General features: G+C 45.4%; 1 protein-coding gene across 3 annotated transcripts in view; it reads left to right on the top strand.

The window, feature by feature from the left end:
- The first annotated feature begins 7,764 nt into the window (after positions 1–7,764).
- Positions 7,765–15,000, top strand: part of ATP6V1C2 (ATPase H+ transporting V1 subunit C2) — a 52,601-nt gene continuing 45,365 nt past the window's right edge. For 2 of the 3 annotated variants that reach the window (XM_082425864.1, XM_082425862.1), the window contains exons 1-3: positions 8,227–8,315; positions 9,489–9,643; positions 11,976–12,043. In XM_082425864.1, coding sequence (XP_082281990.1) covers positions 9,515–9,643; positions 11,976–12,043 — 197 coding nt within the window. In that variant the 5' untranslated portion in view covers positions 8,227–8,315; positions 9,489–9,514. Of the gene's footprint in view, positions 7,831–8,226; positions 8,316–9,488; positions 9,644–11,975; positions 12,044–15,000 lie in introns of those variants that run through there. The other variant, XM_082425863.1, reaches the window with a different exon arrangement.

The following is a 15,000-nucleotide window of genomic DNA, read 5'->3' as shown; positions in this document are numbered from 1 at the left end:
CAATATTTTGTAATAACCTATAAAGGGAAAGAATCTGAAGAAGAATATATATATATACATACATATATACATATATATATATATAACTGAATTGCTGTGCTGTATACCTGAAACTAACACAATACTGTAAATCAACTATACTTCAATTAAAAAAAAAAGACATGAGTAGAGATGGAGTGACAGTGAGTGAGGAACTAAAATCTTTGAGGAATGAGAGGGAGTGGCTTGGGGTCCATAGGTCACTATAAAAAGCGAGGTGGTGGGTGGTATGTCTAAACCAACTGAAGTTAGGACCAATCTGTAGGCCACGATGGGGGCTTTGGGGTTTATTTAAGAGCAAAGGGAAATGACTGGAGGATTTTAAGCAGATGAGTGAGCTGATCTGATATGTGTTGCAAACTACCACTCTGGGTTGTAGGCAGACGTATTAGTTTCCTAGGGCTGCCTTAGCCAAGTACCACAAACTGGGAGGCTTCAGCAAGAGATGTGTTCTTTTCACAGCTCTGGAGCCTAGAAGCTCGAAATCCAGGTACCAGCAGGGCCATGCTCACTCCGAAGGCTCTAGCGAGGAATCCTTCCTTGCCCCTTCCTAGCTTCTGGGGGCTCCCAGCAGTCCTGGGCGTCCCCTGACTTGCAGCTGCATCAGTCCAATCTCTGCCTGTCTCCACGTGGTCTTCTTCCTCATGTGTCCCTGTGTCTTCTCCTCTTCTAATACATCCACTAGGATGTCATCTGGATATCCTTAACTAATTACATCTGCAAAGACCCTTTTTCCAAATAAGGTCCTTTCTGAGACTGGGGGTGTGGGGAGGCGGGGAGAATACTATTCCACCCACTACAGGAGATGGAAGTAAATGTGATAATGACCTAGAAGAGTCAAAAGAAAGAAGAAAAAGTGGGCAGATTCAAGATACATTATTTATTTATTTATTTTTGCATGCGGGCTTTTCTCTCGTTGCGGTGAGCGGGGGCTAGTCTTCGTTGTGGTGCGCGGGCTTCTCATTGCAGTGGCTTCTCCTGCTGCGGAGCACGGGCTCTAGGCACGCGGGCTTCAGTAGTTGTGGCACACGGGCTCAGTAGTTGTGGCTCGCAGGCTCTAGAGCGCAGGCTCAGTAGTTGTGGCGCACGGGCTTAGTTGCTCTGCGGCATGTGGGATCTTCCCAGACCAGGGCTCGAACCCGTGTCCACTGCATTGGGAGGTGGATTCTTAACCACTGCGCCACCAGGGAAGCCCCCAAGATACATTTTGTTTGTTTTTTCTTTAATTTATTTATTTTTAAAACTTTTATTGGAGTATAATTGAATTACAATGTTGTGTTAGTTTCAGGTGTACAGCAAAGTGCATCAGTTATACATATACATATATCCATTCTTTTTTTAGATTATTTTCTCATATAGCCCACTATAGAGTATGAGTAGAGTTCCCTGTGCTATACAGTAGGTTCTTCAAGATACATTTTGGAGGTAGAACGCGTAGGGCATACTTTGGATGGGTTATTAGGCAGCTACTTAAAAGAAGGACGGAAAAGTGGTATAGAACACAAGAAAACATTCTACTTCATGTTTTTAAAAGGTTGTACAGGTTGTAATAAAGCTAGAAGAGCCCTTTTTGGTTGCAACAAATATTTGCTTAATTCAATATCTAAACCTTTGAATGTTTGCTATATGCCAGGCCTGATCTAGGTCCCTTGAAGAGGCGGAAGACAAAAAATTAATCCAGGCAGGTAAAGGTAATTCAAGGCACTTAAAATTTAGCAGTAAGGAGACAAATAAATAACTAATCATAATGCAAGTTTGAATAATTTCAAACACGACTATGTAGCTGATAAAAAGTTCTATAACTTTGCTTTAAACACTTGGCCTCCTGGAGCAAAATATCAATAAAGTTCTGCATTTCCAAGAACAAAGGATGGGAATATTCAGATGCAGAAGTGAATATTAGGTCAAGGAGAAAGAAACAAAGAAAAAGAAAGCAGTCTCTCTTTTTGAGCTTAAGAGTTGGGCAGAAGCAGGACTTCCCTGGTGGTCAGTGGTTAAGACTTCGCACTCCCAATGCTGGGGGCGGGGTTTGATCCCTGGTCAGGGAACTAGAACCCACATGCCACAACTAAAGATCCTGCATGCTGCAACTAAGACTCGGTGCTGCCAAATAAATACATAAATTAAGAAAAAAAAAAAAGAGTTGGGTAGAAGCAGTGACAGAATGGAAGATTTCAGAGCCAGGAATAGGATGTGGAAAATGTAGAGACATTATTGCTCTTTAGTAATTGGCATCTGGTTCTCTGGATGGTTGTCAATTTTAATATTATTAGGTATTTTGTTTTTACTTTAAGAGTCACTTGTATTATGAAAAAGCTGAAACTGTAAAGGTCAAAGGAAAAGAGAACATCTGTAATCCCACTTTCCAGCAACTTCTTGATGTATTTGTGTTCCCTTTTAAAATAGATATATACTATGTACTTATTCTATTTATACATGATTTCTTACAACACTGGTACCTTAATTTTGGATTTTCCACTTAAAATTTTATGATTATTTCATACGTCATTTAATATTCCTCTAAAACATTTTTAACAACAGCATGATTATACCATTAGTAACTTGTCCAATCCCTTTTGTCCGGCATAGATATTGTCTCCAATTTTCAGCCCTATAAACATAATTGAATGACCATGGGTGTCACACACATTTAACATACATAGCCAATCCTTACATACAGTCTTATATCTTCATGACCTTTTGAAACTGCTTAAAACTTCTAAAACAGAATAGGTCTAGAAGAGCGAAAGAATTCTCACTCAGCTTCCCGGGATCTGCCAGGCAGTCTCCAGCTTTTAGGTTCCTTGCTTCAGGTGATCCAAAAAGTATTCACATCTATTCAGCACTAAGAACTTGACAGTGAATGAAGTAGGTGTGGTCCCTGCCTTCCCGGAGGCTATAATCTAGGGTGAAAAGACGAGTACGAGCGAGCATCAGGCACGTTTGGACATCTTGCATGCCTTATCTCATTCCACTTTTATTGTAATTCTCTAACAAGACCTTGACTTCCCCATTTTATTGGTGAGGAAACTGGACTATGGGAGCTTGTATTTGGAAAGGGCACAGCTGATACACGACAGAACTTGAGACTTGAGGTCAGATCCTCTCAACTCCAAAGCAGAGCTCGAAGCGCCTATGGGTTCTCTTTGCTGGAGACTCCTCGCCAAGCACTTGCTGCCCTCTCCTTCTTCCCAGCTTAACTACATCAAAGACATGTTTGAAGAGCTGAATGCATGAGTGACAGACAGGTCACGTGTTTATAACTGGGCAGGATCAGTATCTTCCAAAAGAACCCTGGGAGGGGAAAAAGGAACTTAGAAATGAGAAACAAAAGGAGAAAAAGAAGCAGAGAAGAGTGAAGTTTTTAAGGTGGCTGATACTCAGAGCATACTTTGACTGATGACTTAATAGGGACCGGTCGCTGTGCCATATCATTTAATCCCCAGAAAAATCTTACTTTATTTTTTTATTTTTGGCTGCATTGGGTCTTCATGGCTGCGCGCAGGCTTTCTCCAGCTGATGCAGGTGGGGGCTACTCTTCATTGCGGTGCGTGGGCTTCTCATTGCGATGGCTTCTCTTGTTGCGGAGTACGTGCTCTAGGCGCGCGGGCTCAGTAGTTGTGGCGCACGGGCTTAGTTGCTCCGCGGCATGTGGGATCTTCCCGGACCAGGGATCGAACCCGTGTCTCCTGCATTGGCAGGTGGATTCTTAACCACTGCGCCACTAGGGAAGCCCAGAAAAACCTTATTAAACAGGAACTATTATTATCCCCATTTTACAGCCCTCTGAACCCAAGTAACTGCAAGTTCACTTGGCTGATGAGTGGGAAAGCCAGGAATTTAACTCCACGTAGTGTGCCAGTAGCTGGTTCTTTGGACCAGGTAGTAGAGCAGTAGTTTAGATATTGTTGTGCAATATTGAGAAGAATGAAGTTCAAATCTGAGGCCTACCATTAACTGTGCTCTCAATCAGCTCACTTAATGGGCTTGTTTCCGCATCTGTGAAATGAGGATCATGGCATTTCCTGAATGTTTATATCTAATTTTTATGCGTGTATCACATCCTGCTCAGTGTTTTATATTCAAACCTTCGTGAGTTGGGACTGCTCATAATTCTGTTAACCATATTTGCTTTGCTCTACCACAAGTCTGAAAACTCTGATTTATTTTTGCAAACTCCAGAGGCTGGAAGATACTGGAAAAAAAAAAAAAAAAAACCAAAAGAAAACAAACAAAAAAACCCAAAAACAAACAAAAAAACTTGTTAAATGAAATGAACAGAGAAGCCTTCTCCTTATCTCTATGCACTTGAGCAAATGAATCATGAGAATTCCTCCGTCTTATTTTCTCCAAGAAAAAAATGAACACCATCAGGACACTGTCCTTAAATCACAAGGGTATTGGCCAGATGACAAAATGTAGATCAAAGTACTTTGGACCCTTGGAGAAAGATACCGGGCGATAACAAGGGATTATAATAATGTACCAAACGTAAAGTGTAAAACCATAAAGACCGTCTAAGAAAGGAGAGGGAGTGAGAGGGGAAAGGAACCTTTACTGAGCACAGCTGGTTCCCAGGCTCTGACTTTGGTGCCTCAGATGCTATTCTCTCTTATCCTCAGAACAGGCCTGAAAGTTGAGCATAATTGCCCTCCTTTTTTCAGATAGGAACCCTGCAGCTCAGCAAGGTTAAGCAGCTAATCCGATTATCTGATTCTAAAGCCTAATCTGTTTCTACAACACCAGGTGGACACTCAAGGGACAATTCGGCTTACATTTCTCTCTACTAGAGACCTGTCCCTCCAGAAAAACTTCCTTGGGTCCTTCTCAGCAAAGCCTAGAAAAATCCACCTGAGCTGATCGTAGGTGGAATTATGTGTCTGCGCTAATTTGGGGACAGCATCTTTGGAAAGGGCTGTCTCCATGAAGTAGTGAAGAGGTCTGAAAGGGTACCACCTGGGAGAGGCCGGTGGACAACAGACCAACTAGGCCAGCCTCGTCCTTCTGCTTCCCAAACCTGATGGGACTGTCCCATCTTGCACAGACTTCAGCTGGCTCAGTGCACAGCCAGTGCCGGCGGCACAAATATTTCTGGAATATCTAGCTGAAGCCAAATTCATAATAAGCTAGAGATGATTCAGGGCTGATGGCATTTCCTCCTCAGCCTATATTTCCAGGAAGAAATAGCATTCTTTATGACCTGGGTTCTTACAGGATTGTGTCCATGAACGAACGTTTTTTTCATAACCTGGGGGTATTTTATAAGTGGTGGTCAAGGCATTTAAACTTAGCTGCAGCTTTCAGAGACTCTGGGAGGGGTGGAGACACTGAATATGGGCCTTAAATGCTGCTTCAGGCTGATACATGGAAGGAAACCGCTTTTGTTCTATATGGGGTGGGAATGCTGCTTTATATTCTCCTAATAGCCTAAAGGATCGAGCTCCACAACTTTTGGTTGATGCCTCCCTCTTTCTTTGTTTTAAAGATTGGTCTCACTTTATAGGGAAATAAAGAGAATAACACATCAGTTCAAAACTGATAAGTACATATACTCTCTTTGAAAACTGCAAGTCAAAAAGCCCTGGGGCAAGACAGTGTTGTTTTTGTCTCTCCCTCTCTCTCTTTTTTTTTCTTCAAGGTGTAAGTTGTCCAACAAGATCTCTTTATTTGCCTTTGAAATCAAATGTATCTGACTCAAGTTCTGAGCTGTGGTAAATTGCTGATGACATTGGATTATCCTTTACTGATAAAATAGAATGATAATTTTTTTTTTTGATCTTTAAAAAGCAATCCAGGGGCTTCCCTGGTGGTGCAGTGGTTAAGAATCTGCCTGCCAATGCAAGAGACACGGGTTCGAGCCTTGGTCCGGGAAGATCCCACATGCCGCAGAGCAGCTAAGCCCGTGCGCCACAGCTACTGAGCCTGCGCTCTAGAGCCTGCGAGCCACAACTACTGAGCCCGCATGCCACAACTACTGAAGCCCATGCGCCTAGAGCCCGTGCTCCGTAACAAGAGAAGCCACCTTAATGAGAAGCCCGCGCACTGCAATGAAGAGTAGCCCCCGCTTGCCGCAACTAGAGAAAGCCCGCGCGCAGCAACAAAGACCCAATGCAGCCAAAAAAAAAAAAAAAAAAGCAATCCATAGCAGGATGCCAAACTTTATGTATAGCATGTAATCTCAGTCATGCCAGAAGTCCATATTTGTACATATGAATATACATTAAAAAATAACAAAGGCAATTTGAATGTTAACAGTGGTTATTTTCAGATCGTGGAAGTACAGGTGATTTTTACTTTCTTCTTTATACTCTTCTATGTTCTGCAAATTTTTATAAGATGCATAGAATTACTTATAAGTGGGAAAAAAAGAGGTTATTTGAAAAAAAGTCAAGCAGACTTAAGGGTAGGATAGCTGATATCGACCCCTAAAGCGGTAGATATGAGCTATTGTAAATTCCAATACTTAAGAAGAAACTTAAGAGGTGAAAGACCAGAAAGACTGTAGATTTTTAAGTAAGACAAGGAACACTACAGTTCTTATTCTTTTCTTAATCAGATGTCCAGGAGTTATTTTGTGTCGGAGTCTTATTTCATGAAAAATGCTTGTAAGAGGAAACCATATTTATAGAAAGAAGAGGTTTCATAAGCAAAGTTGGGGACGCTTCTAAACGTGTTGCCCAGTCTCTGGGAAGCCAGGTTTCTGAACAAGGAAGGCTAGAAAAACGTGGACTGAAATGGAAAGCACAGGTTCTTAGAGTTAGGACCCAGGCCTGCAGGCTTGCTGGGAGCAGTGGGAAGGACACAGGATTTGGATCAGAGGCCTGAGTTCCACTCATAGCTCTGCCATTTATCAGTTGCGTGACACCTGACAATTCAAGCAACATCTGTGGGCATCGCCACTCTTGTTCATAAAAGAGGTCTGCTCCCAGCTCTAGGATCCTGTTTTCCCTGGCTGGAAAGAATGGCATTTCCAGATGAAGTCCAAAATTGGAGACCCCACGTCAATGTCTGACCGGGCCGCTACTTCCCTGGAATTGCCACTTAGCCTTCCTGCACACACTGGATTTCCTCATCCCTCAGTTTCAGGTGCCCTCCCTCAGGAAGATATTGCAAGGACTGACTAATGCACTTGAGTGTCCCAATCGTGATGAGGCAGAGCGCAGGTGCAGGGAGTTCCAATCTGCCAATCCCAAATCCACAGTAGGATTGCAGAGCGATCCTGCTGTGACCTTAAAAGTCACCTTTCTGTCCTGCATCTGGGGCCTCCCATCCCAGCACAGGGCACCTTACACCTCTTTCCAAAGATCTAAAAGCATTCCTGATAATAGGTTGCCCATCTGGCTAGTTTCATACAGTAAGGGGGACCCCATTCTCAGGGTAGCAACCAAAACTTCTTCAACACCCCCTGCCCCCTAAAGAATAATTCTGAGATTTTAATCTTTCCCAGAAATCACTGAAAATACCATCCACGGAGAAGGATGCACTAAAGTTTCCTCCTTGACTCCAGAGAAAATGAATTCTTAGAGGTATCTTTTTTTTTTTTAACACTCACATGTTAATTTCTGGGGTTTCCCTCTCTTCCAAACAGCACGGATCATAAACTCACACCGTGGTGCCAGATAGTAAGTCAAGGTGATTAGGAAGAGGGTAAGGTGAGGTGGGCGTATCCTGCAGTGGAGAGTTTCCTTGGCAACCAAGGACAAGCTCACGCCCACGTCAACAGGAAGATAATTCCTCTGCCCAGGTGTGTGTTCCAAAACATATGTGAACCTGTTGCGTCACTTTCCACAGGTCAGTTCTGTCTCTCGGTGATTCCCCTTGAGACCCTGTTCCCTGTCACTGGCTGGGGATGGGGTGGAGGTGGAGAGACTCGAGGCGGCGGTGTCCGGGTGCCGAGTGCTTCGCCTCCCCCGCTTCTCTCGGTCGTCCGCTCTGCTCCGTCGTGGGGTTGGGGGCCCCGTCCGATGCTCCCCAGAATCCCGCCGGGACCCAGCCCAGCCGGTCGGGGCTCGGGGATCTTGGCCAAGTCGCGAAGGGCTGGATCCGCCTGCCTCTCGCGTGGCACAGCGGCCGAAGGGGCCCGGCGGGCGCCCCCTGCCCGGCGGCGGCTGGAGGCGGGCGGCCCGGTATGCAAATGTCCAGCGGGGCGGCCGCCTCCGGCTCGGATAAAAGCTCGGGGCGGGGCGTCGCGCAGAAGCCGCTGCCTCCCGGGAGCCGGCCGTGCGCTCCGGGCCCGCGCCAGCCCGCCCCCAGCCCGCGAGGCCCGCGGGCTCCCGGTAAGGACGCGCGGCGGGTCGGGGGCCCGAGGCGGCGTGGGGAGAGGTCGCGCGTCGCAACCGGGGGCCCAGCTCGAGCCGCCCGCGTCGCTTTGGTCCCCGCTTCGCCTCGGCCCAGGGGCGCCGTCCAGGGCCGAGCCTTCTCCGTGGGAACCGGGGAACCGGCGTCTCTGCTGCGCCCTCCCGGGGGCCGGGCAGGTGGCATCTCCCCAGGTTCTGCGCAGGGCCAGTTTGTCCCCAGGCCGTCAGCGGTCGAGTGCAAAAGGAACTGCGTTCGGCGTGCGCAGGGTTAGGAGGGACTAAGATTGCCTTGGAGTGGCGTGAGACGGGGGTCAACAAGGAGAGCTTGCACGCTGGGTCTCTGGCTATTATCCTGGTTTTTTCGTAGCCACCCGGAGACGTTTTGGGAAGCGATGGAAGGGAGAAACAGGCCGAGGGGAGAGAGGTGTGGGTGTGTACACGTTTGAATAAGCATGGCTAATCGACTTTAGAAGCTGGACAGAAAGTCCCAGCCGGACCCAGCGCGTTACCCACCTCTGCAGAATAGACACCTAGTCTTGTGGAAAAACGACTCTAATAGCCCCCTTACCTTCCCTCTCCCCTCCTTATTTTATAAAGAAAGGGGTTCTTCTGAAGTCGTTGTAAAGCTAGCTCCAATCTCAAGGTTGGTCAGTTAAGATCTGGCTTTGCCCGACCTGCCCATTGTGGAAGTGCCTCCTTGTCTGGTTCCTGCCTCACCATCCCTCTAACCCCCCAATCCTACATCCCTGGAGATGCAGCCTGGAAGGGAGAGAAACAGTCCAGAAGGTGCCCAAGTCCAGCTTACTGGCCCCCATTTTATGATGCCAGGAATGGGTTTTTCGCTGAAGTAGGAGGGACAGCAGTCACACTCCCCTCCTCCTTCTCTCCTCAAAACCAGTCAGAACCACCCTGGGGAGGAGGGTCCTTGGGAGTCTTTACGAAGACCTGAGGGCTTTCCAAGTGGAGATAAGCTTTGGGCAGATGGCTGTCCTTGGAACTGTAGAATCTGAACTGGAAGGTCAAAGGGCGAAGGAACGAGAAATGGGAAGAGTGGAGAGGATTAATTCTGAGGGAAGGGCATGGTGAACAGGTAGAGATATTTGACACTTCTCTCCTGTTTCTGTCTGTGTATGTTGCTGTGGTTCTGGTCAGTAACTGGATAAAAGAAGACTGGAAACATGTCCGAGTTTTGGTTAATTTCTGCCCCTGGAGATAAGGAAAATTTACAAGCGCTGGAGAGGATGAATACAGTAACCTCCAAGTCAAACCTGTCTTATAACACCAAATTCACGATTCCTGATTTCAAGGTAAAATACCCCAGGAGGAGGAAGGAGGTGATGGGCTGGGGTGGGGTGGGTGTCTTCTGGAAAGCCAAGGAGAAAACAACAGGGCAACGAACGGCACCAGTGCTGAGGATCAGCCTGCCTGTGAAGCTGGACGGGGGGACTGGTCTGGATGGGACTTCACGAATAGCCCCAAATTAACTGTGATGCTTGTGGACTTAGAGCCACAGGACAGAATGAGAGGGAGACAAGGGTGCGGCTAGCAGTGTCTTCAAAAAGTGGAAAGAGTGTCTTAAACACACTTGGGTCCTCATTGAGTTCTCAGATTCTTCCTGTTTTATCTTCAACATTTAAGAAGACCAACAATATACTTTAAATGTGCAGGCTTGGAGAGGTTCATCCTTTTTTTAAAAAATTTTTGGCTGCTCGTGGGCTTTCTCTAGTTGCAGCGAGCGGGGGCTACTCTTCATTGCAGTGCTCGGGCTTCTCATTGCAGTGGCTTCTCTTGTTGTGGAGCACAGGCTCTAGGCGCACAGGCTTCAGTAGTTGTGGCACGCAGGCTCAGTAGTTGTGGCTCTCGGGCTCTAAAGCGCAGGCTCAGAAGTTGTGGTACATGGGCTTAGTTGCTCCGTGGCATGTGGGATCTTCCCGGACCAGGGCTCGAACCCGTGTCCCCTGCATTGGCAGGTAGGTTCTTAACCGCTGCGACACCAGGAAAGTCCAAGAGGTTCATCCTTGATTGTGTTCTTGAACTGGGAGCAGGGCAGGCAATCCAGCATCCCTCTGGTTCTGGTGGAGAGAGAAGGAAGGAGATTTAGTGACAACTGGGCAGATGGCAGAAAGAGATTTTATTTTATTTATTTATTTTTAAAATATTTATGTGGCTGCGCCGGATCTTAGTTGCAGCACGCGGGATCTTTAGTTGCAGCATGCGAACTCATAGCTGTGGCATGCAAACTCCTAGCTGTGGCATGTGGGATCTAGTTCTCTGACCAGGGATCGAACCCAGGCCCACTGCATTGGGAACGCGGAGTCTTAGCCACTGGAGCACCAGGGAAGTCCCAGAAAGAGATTTTAAAATGAAACAAACATGGAAGAGGAGCAAGATATGTGCAATCTTCTTACTTCAAAAAGAATGAACTTTTTGCCATGCTTCCTCCAAGGGGAAGAAGCCTAAGGCAGTCTCTCTGCCCTACAAATATGTCATGGATTCTGGAGGGATGGTGCTAAACGCCCAGAGGTGGCTCTTCTAGTAAACTGAGGTGTAATCCTCTTTCAAACCTCAGTTCGCCCCTCTGGCTTTTTTGCATAGTCGTTAATGATGCTACTACATTTGCTAGTGTTTATGGAGCGGTATGCTGGGGGCCAGGCTCTTTTAGCGCATCTTCCTGAATCCTCACAACTCCCACTTTATAGATCAGGATGGGCTGAGAAAGGAGACCGGGGTTGTGGAGCTGGTAAGTGGCAACACTGGGTTCTGAACCCACATCTTGCTGATTTTTCAAACCTGCCATTGTTTGTCCAGGGTCAGATACTGTGAAGGTTAGTAAATTAAGCATCCACTCACTGCTTACTACGTGTGAAGCGCTGTGCCAGACCCGAGGGTACAAAGATTAAAAAAAGACATGACTTCTGCCAAATGTTGCTTAAAATTAAGTTGTCTGAAAAGAAACAACACTTACTAGGAATATCCAGACTTCATAGTTCCCTGATTACTTTTCAGCATCTGATGGGTGGTTGATAATGTGATAACAAACTTCTTCCTTCTGATTCTGTGAGTAGACCTTTAAATACAATTTTGGACACAGTAATAATTTCCACAAGAAACAGCTCGTCATAAGTAATCTGTAAAGAAAAGGACTTTCATGAATGAATGGGAGCAGGAGGAAAAGCTGCCCTTGCCACAGCAAGATCATTGTTAGTAACGGCAGAGAGGACCAGAGATAGGGATTGTCTGGACTACCTTGGAGAAGAAAGGCTTTCAGAAATGATGACTTCCTTGACTTGCTTTCTGTTTCATTGCTTCCTTGGCTGTGGGGATTAATCCCCTGTAGAGCGGATTGCCATGCTTAGACGAAAATAAGCTGAGGGTAGACCACGACACATAGTCACTCCTTTCTACGGCAGAAATGACAGTTTATCCTGTTGGCCAAAAAAATAATAATAGTAATAATAATCATCATCCAAAATCCACCGATTTCCCTTGAGAACTCTTCTCAGTTTCCAGTTTCACCATTGACCAAGGACAACTGAGTCAAGATAGAAGAATTCCCTGCACTATAGTTGAAACTCCATGCCCCCCCCACCCCCGCCAGCTACAAAGCCTGAGCATCTAACTTCTCTCCGATCTTTCTAGGTGGGGACCTTGGATTCCCTTGTTGGCCTCTCTGATGAGTTGGGGAAACTCGATATCTTTGCTGAAAGGTAAAATATTTCTTATTTACTACATACAAGTGAGAATTTGACATTGTTGTCAGAGGACACAGTGCTCTTGCTTTGGGTGAGGCCATACTTGCCTAAACCCGGTCCTGGAGTCACAGGAAGAGCCAGGGCAGGTCTCCGTGAGGGTGCCAGGTCCATAGCTGCACATGGGGTCCCTTGCGTAGTTTTGTTTGCTGAGGCAGAGTTTTTCTTAGGGGGCTGCCTTCAAAATGAAGAGGGCTACGGCATAAGATGGCATGAGGTACTGAAACACTTAGAAAAACAGTTGGTGCAGTTTTCCCCCCAAGGCTTTTTAAGTTTTTTGTTTGGTTTTGTTTTTGTAGGAACATATGCATGTAGTAAAAAATTCAGAGTACAAAGGAAAGCTATCCAGTGAAAATTGTTTTTCTTCCCACCTATTTTTCAGTTTCCTGTCCCCTCATTTTCCCTCTTTTAAGGCAATGTTATTATAATTTTTAGGAGAGCCTTCCAGAGACAGCCTGTACATGTACAAATAAATATGAACATATTCTTAAAAATAATTTTATACAAATGATAGCATATATTCTGCACCTTGCTTTTTCCCCTTAATCACATTTCTTAGAGATAGTTTCATGTCAGTCCGTAATTGCATTTTAAACATTTAAAAAAATTTTTTTAATCTTTTTTTTAAAATGTAATTAATTTATTTATTTGGCTGTGTTGGATCTTTGTTGCTGCGTGCAGGCTTTCTCCAGTTGCGACGAGCGGGTGCTACTCTTCCTTGCGGTGCGCGGGCTTCTCATTGCAGTGACTTCTCTTGTTTTGGAGCACGGGCTCTAGGCACGCGGGCTTCAGTAGTTGTGGCTCGCGGGCTCTAGAGCGCAGGCTCGGCAGTTGTGGCGCACGGGGTTAGTTGCTCTGCGGCATGTGGGATCTTCCCGGACCAGGGCTAGAACCCACGTCCCCTGCATTGGCAGGCGGATTCTCAAACACTGTGCCACCAGGGAAGTCCCCATATTACACATATTTTGTAACTTGCTTTTCCCTTCATATCTTGTTCTTTGGATCTAACCGTTAACTAGTCCACTGTAATGTTATACCATATGGATTTGCCATAATTTACCTTTTAGGTAGATTTTAATACTTCCTTGTCTTGGTGAAGATGAAACTTGTTTAACAAGTGTTTTCACTTGGTTTTAAGAAAAATACAGGTGAGATAGGTGAGGAAAGAGTCTTCAGGGGCCAAGGCATATACCTACCAATCTGCATGACCAGGGGCGACCAGGGTTTGACTGCCTGAGCCTCTGTAGAGGGTTTCCTATTTTCAGGGCCTGTGGACATGTGCTTTTTACCTTCTCAGTGGAATGGTGATGTGCATGGTGCTGCCTTTTCTGATGCATTTTTGTGGAAATTGTGTAATTAGGAGTTCTAGCGATCATACTCTGAGGTTCCTAATCTGCAGCTTGGTGCCATGGGCTAGAAATTAAGTTTTCTGTGTTCCAGTTGCTGTTCAGCCACCCATCGCCTAAGAATAAAAAGAATCCTTTGTTAGTAACATTTTGCTCAATGTGGGATGTTGGACTAACCACATAGAGGCAATCCTAATCACCAAGCAGTTTGCAGCTCACAGTCCTCGAGAAAGAAAACTAACCTTCACCTTTCTCACCTGTGAAATGGGACAGTAGCGATCATCTCTGTGCTTTCAGGGAAGAATGAAGGGGAGTGAAATCATGTTGAATCAAGAATGAGCAAATCCCAGGAAGTGTTCTATGAGAAACTAACATCCAAGAAAAAGTGGCTTGATCCCTAAATATCAGCTCCTTTCTTAGGCTGCTCTGCCCCATGGGGAGGTGGGTCTAACAGATACCGTGGAGGCCAGCCCACTGTCCTGGGCTGGAGATGCCTTTCCTTGGCAGCCCTGACAAACCACAGGACGAGGCTATGCAGTGAGGTGCAGCAGTGCTGGCTTCAGGGAAGTGAATTGTTAAAAAAAAAAAAAAAAAGTGTGAATTGTTCTCAGGCCTGCTGCAGAAATGACAGCTAGCCAGCATTTTCATTTTTCTATACCTTTCTTTGCTACCAATTTTCTTCCCTGGTGCAAGTCCTTAACCTCTTTCTTATTCACCAAAGCCCCCTCTACCTCTAATAAAATTCTGTGATCTTGGATTATTATCACTTCCACTTTCCTTTTTTGTTTGTTTCTTTGTTTTTTTCAGTAAGCATTTGTGTTTTGTCCGGTACCTATAGGTTGCACAAGTTACTTGTGTTTAAGAAAATGCATGAGTAAGCTAAATTAAGGCTGTAATTGTGAAACAGATAACACCTGAATGAATTAAAGACTTTTTGTTTTTTTTTAAACAGGGTGCGGTATGGAAGAATGAAAATCACTGTGCATTGTTTTATTTTTTCCTTGTGGGTGTATATTCCCAAGAGCCTTCCTCTCAGGGGGAGAAGAAAAGCGGTGTGGTCTGAACACCCTGAAATTCTTATTTCTAGCATTTATCTAGTCTAGGGGTCAGATAACTTTTGTTTGGGGGTTAATGCTGGAGCTTGGGGTAGAATAATGGGATACACTAATAAAATACAGAGGTCAGCTTCAGTTAAAAGTACGCAGGTGTTATTGGATAAATAAATGCTAGCTGGGTATGTAACTGGGGCAGCATAAACTTGTCAGCACTGCTACTGGCCAGGAGAACAGAGAAGGATCAGGAGTTTTCAAGGTGTATTGTTTCCACATCCTTTTATTATTTATTTACTCGGTGCACTAGAGTGTTTTTCCACGTAGCTGGAAGGCAGCTTTTGCTTACTGGAGCGTTCCTTTTGTTTTTGATTTATTCCCCCATGCTGTCTTTGGTAATTTACTCTGTATTTGCACTGTAATTAACGAACTTTTGAGAAACCAAATGATTTTACCTTTAGAAGAGCCCTCCCTCCCTTTTTTTTTTCCCTTCTACATTTGAGTCCTTCCCAGTATCTTA

Source organism: Balaenoptera physalus (genome assembly GCF_965194825.1).
Source record: "Balaenoptera physalus genome assembly, chromosome: 15".
Lineage (NCBI taxonomy): Eukaryota > Metazoa > Chordata > Mammalia > Artiodactyla > Balaenopteridae > Balaenoptera > Balaenoptera physalus.
Note: the sequence above shows the minus strand (reverse complement) of the source record. Positions and strands in the feature narration are given on the sequence as shown.